General features: G+C 53.6%; 1 protein-coding gene across 1 annotated transcript in view; it reads right to left on the bottom strand.

Moving 5' to 3' along the window:
• ZC3H3 (zinc finger CCCH-type containing 3) overlaps positions 1 to 11,042 on the bottom strand; it is a 129,847-nt gene that overhangs the window by 18,462 nt on the left and 100,343 nt on the right. The window contains exons 8-10 of the mRNA XM_029959255.1: positions 10,171 to 10,326; positions 8,217 to 8,286; positions 4,045 to 4,176 (exon numbers count right to left, since the gene is read on the bottom strand). Coding sequence (XP_029815115.1) covers positions 4,045 to 4,176; positions 8,217 to 8,286; positions 10,171 to 10,326 — 358 coding nt within the window. The remainder of the gene's footprint in view (positions 1 to 4,044; positions 4,177 to 8,216; positions 8,287 to 10,170; positions 10,327 to 11,042) is intronic.

Genomic DNA, 11,042 nt, shown 5'->3' with positions numbered 1-11,042 from the left:
GTGGGAAACTCTTCGACTGCCAGTAGAAAAGGGGAAAAGAACCAAGTGAAGGCACCAAGAAAAAAAAACCCACAGGAGGAGGAGAAGGTTAAAAAATCCCCGCATTTGCATTTTCTGCAGAAAAATCGAGCAGCTGCCGCTGTGGGAAAGCACCACATTCCACTTCCTTGGGAAGTTGCACTTCCTCGGGAAGCGCCGGTTGCTCAGGTCTGCCCTGGCCACCTCGTTTTACACGGATAAGGAGCAAATCTCCAGGGAAAGGTTGGTGGTGCCACAAAAAAAAAAAGAGAGGGATTTTTTCCCAGCCCAGCTCATCCCTGATTTATTCCAGCAGTTTTTTTTTCTGGAAGCCTCGTTGTTTAATCTCGCTGTGTTCTCGCTGCTTTAATGGCTCCCACGGGGGAACAACTTCCGAGGAAACACGGAGAGAGGGGGATTTCCCGCGGCTCCCGCGCCTTCATGGACATGGAGAGGGGGAGGTTGTTTAATTCCAGACAATTTTCCAGGTGCAGCAGTCAGAGGGGAATGGTCTGACTTGCTTGTCTTTGCTCTGGCGCACTGGGAATGCTGGAGAAATCCAGCACCAAGAGCTTCCCAAGGTTCTGATTCTCATATATCCCAGTAAGTACTGGAATGGTTTGGGTGGGAAGGGAGCGGAAAGATCATGGAATTCCAACCCCCTGCCACGGGCAGGGACACCTCCCACTATCCCGGATTGCTCCAACCTCCCCTTGGACATTTCCAGGGATGGGGCAGCCACAGCTTCACTGGGAATTCCATTCCAGCCCCTCACCACCCTCCCAGCCAAGAATTTCTTCCCAATATCCCATGGAAATCTCCCTTCCACATTTTGTGCCTGTAAGGCAAATCCCAAGGCAGTTGCTCCTTGGGATCACCTATGGATGTGATCCAAGTGCTTGTGGTGATTCCCAGATCCGAGCTCTTGGCCAGGCAGAGATCTCAGCCCATCAAATATGGGTTGGGTTGGAAGGGACCTTAAAGATCATGGAATTCCAACTCCCTGGAATTCCAACCCCCTGGAATTCCAACCCCCTGCCATGGGCAGGGACACCTCCCACTAGCCCAGGTTGCTCCAAGCCCCGTCCAACAAGGCCTTGAACAATTCCAGGATGGAGAATCCACAACCATCCAATGTCTCCTCCCGCTTCTCCCCAACCTTGGGATCACACTACCGTGAACGGCAACTTCATCCCTCACATCCACATCCTCATCCCACCCTCTCCCAGGGAATTCCTGCCCCAACAGGAGGCTCCACATGGGAGGAGGGATGTGGAGCCAGAGAGGAGCTGGGGAGTCCCTGGGAGAGAGGCCCCATTTCTCCCTCTCTTCCTACTTCCGGGGAAGGTCAGGGAGCTCCAGGAAAAGGGGGGACAGAGACATCCGCGGTGGGAATCCTTCATGGATTCAGTTTCAACACGGATGATGCCGTGTTTAGGGATGATCCAGATATCCATGGGGATATTTGGAGCTGTGTTTCACCCACTGCTTCACCAAGCTCGACTTGCAGGTCCCTCCAATCCCTTTGGGAAGCACAAAAAGGTGGAGAAATTCCCGAGCCACGACCGAGGAACTCATTGAGGATGCTGGAAATCAAGGCCCTCTCTCTGCCACCTTCTGGAAACAGAATCCCGGGATCATTTAGGTTGGAAAAGACCCCCCCAAGATCAGCAAGTCCAACCTGTGACCGACTAATTAATATTGGGGATGACATTCCCTTAATGAAGGAACTGCCCCTCTCCCAAAGGGCGGAGGGACCTTGGCCCTCTCCAGCCCAAATTCCCGGAAAAAGGGATTTGGGAATGCCAACTTAAAGCTTTCCCATGTTATCCTACATAATTCCTGATGAAGCCAGAGCAGGTTTGGCCCCGGCAGTTGGAGTTCCAGCCCACGGGATGGGTCAAAGGCCTGATCCACTTGTCCTGGAATCCTCCGAGACACCCCAGGAAGTGCTTAAGTGGCGCCGCCACCACGTCATAAATTATGGATCATAATGGACATTTTTGATGGAAGCCTGATAAAAACCAGGAATTGCTCTTTGGGGAGGGGCACGAGGAGGAAAACACCACCGGGAGAAGAGCCCCATGTGCCGAATTCCAGCATAAAAGCACCTAAATCCCAAATTATTGCTGTCCTTCTCCGAGTTTATCCGCCCAGGACATCGCTCTGGCGTCTCCCCCGTTCCCAGGGCGGGGAAAGGCGGAACGAGGGCAAGATTTACTCCCGGTCTAAATTATTCACCGGGAAAAGGGAGCGTTGCCTCTTTAACGAGCCGTCGTTTTTTATGGAAGCCGAGGTTAACATTTTTCCCTCGATTCAGGAGAATATTAGAAACTCTCCGGGGTCCATTTGAGGACTTTCCGCTCGGAGCAAAAGGCCCGGACTCAGCACTTTCGATATTATTTAGAGGATAAAATTAACCCTTAATGGCCCACGCTGGTATTTCTCCCTCCCCCAGTTCAATCTGGCCCTCTCAGCACTTTCTCCCCCATCCATAATTACAGGCTGCTATCCATCATCCGGAGGAGAATGCCTTCCCCGACGCTCCCAAAGTGACGCCGTAAGCACTTTTCCTAATAGAATAAATATTCTAACTATCTCTTTGATATTTTCATTTAAATTGCAATAGTTTTTTTTCGAAACGAATTGGCATAGGCCCCTGCCTGCGTGGTCGGTGCTGGGCCGCAGGGGAGGCCGGCGGCATTCCCGCGTTTTCCTTCCTGGGAATTGTTTATCCCGTCCCCTCCAAGAAGGAATTAAGCCCAGACTAATTTATTAGAGCCTCCCTCCATTGTTGCTGATGTGCTGCTTGCCCTAAAACTCTCCATTTTTAGCTTTTTTTTCCCCCCCCTTTCTTCTTGCCTGGTTTTTGCTCCATGGTGCTTTTTTCCTCGGGAAAAAGTAGGACTTGGTTGAAAGGTTGGACTCGATGGGCTTAGAGGTCTTTTCCCGACCTAAACGATCCAATTATTCCACCCAAGGTCGTGTTTGGATTCTGTTTGGAGCCTGGGACAGGTGATGACACCACAGGGATTGGGAATGGGGCTCCCGTGGCTCCGCTCGGCCAACGAGGGATGGAGAAAAGGAGGAGAAAAGCCCTTTGGAGTTCCAGCACATGGATCCAACCATCCAACTGCTCATCCCAGCATCTTCCCTGGTGGGAAGCAGCTGAAATCATGAAGCAGGAAGAGATCTCCAGGAGCAGCAAGTCCAAGCCCAGCATGTTTAGGGGGATGTGAATGAAAGTGTTGTCGCTTGCTGTTGGCTCATGGAAGCGGATGAACCGGTCCAGGACATGGAGGAGATGGTTTTTCCAGAGGAAAAGCATCCCAGAGGTGCTTCCCAGCTTCCCAGAGGAAGAGGATGGCTGCCATCCTCCCCCTGGGCTCAGGGGTGGGCCAATGCTGCACAGCAAATCATGGAATCATGGAATGGTTTGGGCGGGAAGGGACATTAAAGGTCATCCAGTTCCACTCCCTGCCATGGGCAGGGACACCTCCTGCCATCCCAGGTTGCTCCAACCTCCCCTTGGACATTTCCAGGGATCCAGGGGCAGCCACAGCTTCTCTGGGAATTCCATTCCAGTCACTCATCACTCTCACAACCAAGAATTCCTTCCCAATATCCCATCTAACCCTGGGAAGCCATTCCCTGTGTCAACATTTAAAGCTCAAGTTTTAACCCGGCCTGGAGCCAGCATGGAAAACAAGCTTTAACATCCATGGATTTCCTATGGAAAACAGGGAATCACAAGCCTTTTCTTTTCCATCTGTTTAGGAGAGGGGTTTTCCGGGCAGGGGAACACGGAAAGGCTCTTCCCGGGAAACCACCAGCACAACATTTATGAGTCGAAACCTTGGATTTCATTCCTTTTTTTTTTTTTCCCTGCCTGTAAACCCACTTTTCCACAACTCTTGGGTAAAGCAGTTCATCCACTCTGGGCGTTTTCCAGCCCCGCGGCACCGTCGGAACGTCGCTCGCGCCTTTGAACCCTGGGAAGCCGTGATAAATAAACCCCTTCCTTACCTTTTCTCCCATGGGACAATATCCCTTGAGGAAATCCTGGCACACCTCTGCCTTCCTGGACACGTAGACGTGGCTGTAGGGGCAGTTGCTGTTGCTGCAGATCCCCTTCAAGTAGTAGGAACACACTGGCATCTGGAAGAGAAACCCGGATCCGGGATCATTCCAACCCCTTCCCAGAGTGGAAATAAAGAGAAACCTTTTGCCAGTCACTGATTCCAGAGGGATATTTTAGCTCTTCCATTGGCATCCTGCAAGGAATATCCCTGATGTTCCATGGTCTCCTGGTGTGTGAAGGGGCCCGGCTCAGCATCCCTTGGGATGCTGGAGGGGTTGGAAAGTAGGGAGTGGCCACCAGGAGGGAAACCTGGAGAACGTCATTCCCAAGGGGTGATGCAGCCATGGAGATGGGAATAGCAGCAACAGGGATCAACATCCCCTGAGGGGGTTCTGGACACCACAAAGGCCAAAACCCCATCCTGGGGGTCCTCCCTCCATTTGGCTTTTCCATGGATAAAGGCTCCACGTGGTGGGTCCTAGAACTTCCACAAGGATTTTGGGGAGGTTGCATCATTCCAAGGAACCCCCACCAAGGGCTGCGAGTGATGGGATGTCCCTGTGGGATTGCTCCAGGAGGGATGTCCCAGGAGGGATATCCCAGGAGAGAGGGAGGGAAAAGACAAGGAGATCCTTTCAGATCCAGAGATTTGGAAAGAGGAGCATTGGATCCAGAGGCACAGCCCCGCTCCCACACCCCCCATTCCTGAGGCACCACAGGGAAAACCGACAGAGCAGGACCCAAACTTCACCTCGTGCCAGCTGTTGGAATTAACCCCAAATTCCCAGCCTGCTGTGATATTCCAGCATCCTTAACTCACCCCCTAACACAGGCAGAATGTGCTGAGCTGGTCCAGCTCCTCCTGCTCTGCCTACATCCCGAATTTCCTCCCTGCAGAGCATGGGATCAATCCCTCCATTCACCGGCAGCATCCCAGTCCTGCCAGTTCCTTTCCCTCTCCGGACTCCTTCCCTTCTCCTCCAGGTTCCTTTCTCTCTCCTCCAGGCTCTTTTCCCACTCCTCCAGATTCTTTTCCCGCTCTCCAGGCTCCTTTCCCTCTCCTCCATGGTCCTTTCCCTCTCCTCCAGGCCCCGGCTCCTTTCCCTCTCCTCCAGGTTCCTTTCCCTCTTCTCCAGGCTCCTTTCCCTCTCCTCCAGGCTCCTTCCCTTCTACTCCTGGTTCCTTTCCCTCTCCTGCTCCTTTCCCTCTCCTCCAGGCTCCTTTCCTTTTCCTCCAGGCTCCTTTCCTTTTCCTCCAGGCTCCTTTCCCACTCCTCCATGGCCCTTTCCCACTCCTCCATGGTCCTTTCCCACTCCTCCAGATTCTTTTCTCACTCCTCCAGGCTCCTTTCCCTCCAGGTTCCCTTCTCTCTCCTCCAGTTTCCTTTTCCTCTAGTCCAGACTCCTTTTCCTCTCCTCCCAGCTCCTTTCCCCCTTCTCCAGCTTCCCTCTCCTCCAGGCTCCTTCTCTTCTCCTCCAGCCTCCTTTCCCTCCAGGCTCCTTTCTTTCTCCTCCAGGCTCCTTTCCCACTCCTCCAGATTCTTTTCCCTCTCCGGATTCCTTCCCTTCTCCTCCAGGCTCTTTTCCTCTCCTCCAGGCTCCTTTCCCCCTTCTTCAGCTTCCCCCTCCTCCAGGCTCCTCTCCCTCTCCTCCAGCACTGCAACATTTCCAACCCTACAACAACCCCGGGCGGGGGCCATCCAGGGAAAAAAACCCAACAAACCCTTATCCCTGAAGGGCACGGGGAGGGTTTGTCGGGAACTGTGTGAGAGAGAGAGGCAAGAAAACAAAAGGGACGCTAGGAAAAAAAAAGAAAAAAAGGGAAGAGTTTATCTTTAATTGCCTTTGAAGCGCCGACATTCCCGAAAGGACGGGGCTCGGGAAGCCGCCAACGACTCCCTTAATGCGCCTTTTGATGGAGAGCCCGAATTAGCGCTAATAAAAAGGGATAATAAAGGCGGCTCTGCCCCCGAGGCGCGGCCCCTCCCGCCCGCCGAGCCCGGGCCATTATCGAGGGGCAGCAGCTCCGCGGGTTTAATTAACCTTGTTAATTGTAAGCGGTCCGGCCGCACAAACAACCCCAGCGCGTTCCTTGGCGCCGCGGGGGAGGTGCTCCCACGATCCCAAAACTCCGCGGGAGCCTCCCGACTGCTCCCGGGCTGACTTTGGAAGGTTAGGGAGGAAAAAAAAATGCTGATTCCTCGCCGAACTCCTCAAGGGGAAAAGCTGTTGGAGCAGCTCCCCTGCGCTCCCAAACCGCCTCGCTCGCGGTTCCCGGGTTCTCTCCGTCGCTGCTGGAGGAATCCGGGGCTCTGATCCCGCCTGGAGAATTCCCTGGGCAGATGCTCCTCACCCAGGGCGCTGCCCTGTGTCCCCTCTGGAGCAAAATTCCCCTAACTGCCAGATTTCTCTCTCCCCCAGGCTCCTTTCCCTCTCCCCCAGGTTCCTTTCCCTCTCCCCCAGGTTCCTTTCCCTCTCCCCCAGGCTCCTTTCCCTCTCCACCAGGGTCTTTTGCCCCTAGACTCCTTTCCCTCTTCTCAGCTTTCCTTCCCTCCAGGCTCCTTTCCCTCTCCTCCAGGTTCCTTTTCTGCTCCTCCTTTCCCTTTCCTTCTCCTTTCTCTCTCCTCCAGGCTCCTTTCCCTCTCCTTCTCCTTCCCCTCTCCTCCAGGTTCCTTTCCATCTCCTACTCCTTTCCCTCTCCTCCAGGCTCCTTCCCCTCTCCTCCAGGACCCTTCCCTCTCCTTTCTCTCTCCTCCAGGTTCCTTTCCCTCTCCTCCAAGTTCCTCCCCCTCTCCAGGATCCTTTCCCTTTCCTTTCCCTCTCCTCCAGGATCCTTTTCCTCTCCTCCAGGTTCCTTTCTCTCTCCTCCACATTCCTTTTCCTCTCCAGGGAAAGCTCTGGGGCAGCTGAACCCACGTGGCTTTCCCACAGAAAACTGGGATTATCCTCATTTTTCAGTGGGGAAACTGAGGCACAGGAGTGCTCCAAGGTTTCATCCTGAACCCAAAAGCTCTTGATCCTTCACCTCCTGGAAGGGGAAAAGCTGTTGGAGCAGCTCCCCTGAGCTCCCAGACCGCCGCACTCATGGGCACTGGATTCTCTCCGTTGCTGCTGGAGGAATCCGAGGAATCCGGGGCTCTGATCCTGCCTGGAGAATTCCCTGTTCTGCCCTGCAATCCTCTGTGGAGCAAAATTTCCCTAACTGCCAGTTTTCCCTCTCCCCCAGGCTCCTTTCCTTCTCCCTCAGGCTCCTTTCCCTCTCCAGGCTCCTTTCCCTCTCCCCCAGGTTCCTTTCCCTCTTCTCCAGCTTCCCTCTCCCCCAGACTCCTTTCCTTCTCCCCCAGGCTCCTCTCCCTCTCCAGGTTCCTCTCCCTCTCCACTAGGCTCCTTTGCCCTCAGGTTCCTTTCCCTCTTCTCCAGCTTTCCTTTCCCTCCAGGCTCCTTTCCCTCTCCCCCAGGTTCCTTTCCCTCTTCTCCAGCTTCCCTCTCCTCCAGGCTCCTTTCTTTCTCCTCCAGGCTCCTTTCTTTCTCCTCCAGGCTCCTTTCTTTCTCCTCCAGGTTCCTTTTCCTCCAGGATCCTTCCCCTTTTCTCCAGGTTCCTCTCCCTCTCCACCAGGGTCCTTTGCCCCCAGACTCCTTTCCCTTTTCTCCAGCTCTCCCTTCTCCTCCAGTCTCCTTCCCTTCTTCTCCAGTCTCCTTCCCTTCTCCTCCAGGCTCCTTCCCTTCTCCTCCAGGCTCCTTCCCTTCTCCTCCAAACTCCTTTCCCTCTCCTCCAGGTTCCTTTCCCTTTTTTAGACCTCTTTTAGAACCATAGGGTGGGGAGGGGCTGGGGTGGAATTCCCAGAGAAGCTGCGGCTGCCCCATCCCTGGAAGTGTCCCACGGCCAGCTCGGAGCAACCTGGGCTAGTGGGAGGTGTCCCTGCCCCTGGCAGGGGGTTGGAACTGGATGACCTTCCAAAATCCCTTCCAACCCCAACCACTCCATGGTTCTATCCTGATCCAGGAGCCTGAAAAGCTTGGGAAGCAAAACCCAAACTCAACTGGAAACCCTCCGTGAGGGAGAACCTTCCCACGACCCCCCGCGTCCCTCAGAATGTCCCTGGGAATGTCACACCGACCTTGTCCTTGGACACCTTGTGGGAAAAGGGGCAGGTCCCATCCGTCTTCTTGCACGTGCCACGGAGAAACCTGGAATTACAGCAGAGGGAAAGGGTTGAGCACGAGGTGGGTCCCAAACCATGAGGTTTTAACACACAAAAACTCGTCGTTGAGACCCTAAATTGGGTCCTGTTGGAAGAGCAGCTGCTGATTCCCGATGGATTCAGTCCTTTCATCCTATTTGGCTGCTCCTTAGTTGGCAGAGCAAGGGCTGTACCCCAAAACTTCAGGGATGATGCTCCCAGAAGGAGAAAAGGTCCTTCCGAGAGAGCCCTGATTACCTCCAGGATGGAATCACCATCCCTGGAGTGTTCCAGGGGGAGTTTGGATGAAACTCGGAGCAACCTGGGCTAGTGGAAAGTCTCCCTGCCCGTGGCAGGGGGTTGGAATTCCGTGATCTTTCGGGTCCCTTCCAACCCAACCCGTTCCATGACTCCATGATTCCGGATGAAGCACCGGGAGGAGCTCCAGGTGGGAGCGGCCAAAACCCTTGAGGAGCAGAGGCAGGTACAGGACAGATCCCAAGATCCCAAAGGATGTTTGGAGCCGGAAGTTTTCCCAGGAGCTGCCCCTGTGACAGGAGATTCACAAAATTAAGGGAAAAAATTCACAAATAAGGGAAAAAGCTAAAGATTGGGATTGGGGCCAAAGGCACCAGGAGAAGGAGACACAAGACCAGGAGAAAATCAGTGTTGTCCTCCAGTGATCCACAGAAACAGGGTGGGATGGAGATCCCAAAGACCTCATGGAGCAGCAATTCCTAAAGCAGGCAAGGAGCTGTGGGATGTGTTATGGTTAAAAAACCCCATAAATCACCTTTCCCTCCTCTCTGATCTCCCACTGAGCCCGGGGCGGCTTCCAAGCGATCCCAGCCCAGCAGCAATTTTTATGGAGAAATTTACTCCGGGAGTTCATCGGCGGATTTGTCTTTCCTGCACTTTTTAAACGACTAATAATGGAGTTTAATCAACTCCTGGGCAGGTCTAACGAGCTGGCAACGGGAGTCCGTTCTCCTGGAATTAATCATCCGCTCTCGGAGCCGCGCGACGTCACCGGATGAGGGAATGGAAGCTGTTGTACGGATCCGAGCAGATCTGGGAAGTGCTGCCACTGGAATCGCCCGGTGTGCGGTCAGGGAAGGGTCTCAAGTCTCTCAGCTCAGAAGAGAAGGATCCAGGGAGAACTTGGAGCACCTTCCAGGGCCTAAAGGGGCTCCAGGAGAGCTGGAGAGGGACTGGGGACAAGGGATGGAGGGACAGCACACAGGGAATGGCTTCCCAGGGTTAGATGGGATATTGGAAAGGAATTCTTGGCTGTGAGAGTGGTGAGGGGCTGGGCTGGAATTCCCAGAGAAGCTGTGGCTGCCCCATCCCTGGGAGTGTCCAAGGGGAGTTTGGAGCAACCTGGGATAGTGGGAGGTGTCCCTGCCCATGGCAGGGGGTTTGGAATTCCATGACCCTCAGAATTCCCTTCCAACCCAAGCCACAGATGAACAAGGGCTTAATTTTCCCTGCTTTGCCAACACTTGGAAACAAATCATCAATTACTAAAGCAGGACAATTATTTCCAGGATTTTTGCTCCCAGGTGCTGGGATGGATTTCCCAGGGAAGCTGTGGCTGCCCCATCCCTGGAAGCGTCCAAGGCCAGGCTGGATGCGACTTGGGATCAGCCTGGGATTAGTGGGAGGTGTCCCTGCCCACCGCACGGGGTCGGAACGGGATGACCTTCCAAAATCCCTTCCAACCCCAACCACTCCACGATCCTACAACCTTTTCTTATCCTCTTCCCGCAGATCCCTCCCAACCCAAGAACACCCATCCCTGCGATCCTACAACCCTCTATCACCCTGTTTCCCTTCGGAATATCACCCCAAAGCCCGCCAACGTCCCGGCGACTTCCACATCCCTCCCCACCTGGTGCAGACGGCGACTTTGTCGGGATCGTGGATGTAGGGGCAGCTGTCGCCACGGTTGCACTTCCCGAAGCGGTTGTAGTACATGCAATATTCCTTCTTCTTCCTCCTCTGCTTGGCCTGGCGGATGATGGCCAAGCTCCTCTGCACGGCACGGCTGGGGGACAAACACAGCCAGGGTCAACTCCACCACGGAGGCACTTCCACGCCGCCGGGGAGCCCAAAATTCACCTCGGAGAGGGAGATGTTTGGAAGTTCAGGTTCCCAAACTCTCAAGGATTTTTGATTTTTGGCCAATTTTACCCCAAATCATTAAAAATCTCCAAAGTGACACCAATGAAATCCCTCCCCACCTCCACATCCTCTGATTTTATGAGCATGGAGAGGCTTCCTACATTTTTCAGGGAACAGGATGAGGAAGAAACATCCTTTTCCACTCTAGGCTCATGCACCAAAGGCTGAACAAGAAGCCCAAAATTCACCTTGGAGAGGGAGATGTTTGGAAATTCAGGCTCATAAGCTCTGAAGGATTTTTGGCTTTTGGCCAATTTTACCCCAAATCATTAAAAATCTTCCAAGGTGACTCCAATGAAATCCCTCCCAACCTCCACATCGTCTGATTTTATGAGTTCCCTACATTTATAGGGAATAGGATGAGGAAGAAACATCCTTTTCCACTCTGGGCTCATGCACAAAAGGAGCCCAAAATTCACCTTGGAGAGGGAGATGTTTGGAAGTTCAGGCTCAGAAGCTCTCAAGGATTTTTGATTTTCGGCCAATTTTACCCCAAATCATTAAAAATCTCCAAGGTGACACCTTACCTTGGAGAAAGGAAAGAAAGGAAAGGAAAGGAAAGGAAAGGAAAGGAAAGGA

The sequence above is a fragment of the Manacus vitellinus genome, unplaced genomic scaffold (assembly GCF_001715985.3).
Source record: "Manacus vitellinus isolate BGI_N305 unplaced genomic scaffold, ASM171598v3 scaffold_1_pilon, whole genome shotgun sequence".
In the NCBI taxonomy this organism is placed as follows: Eukaryota; Metazoa; Chordata; class Aves; order Passeriformes; family Pipridae; genus Manacus; species Manacus vitellinus.
This window is presented reverse-complemented; position numbering and strand designations above follow the sequence as displayed.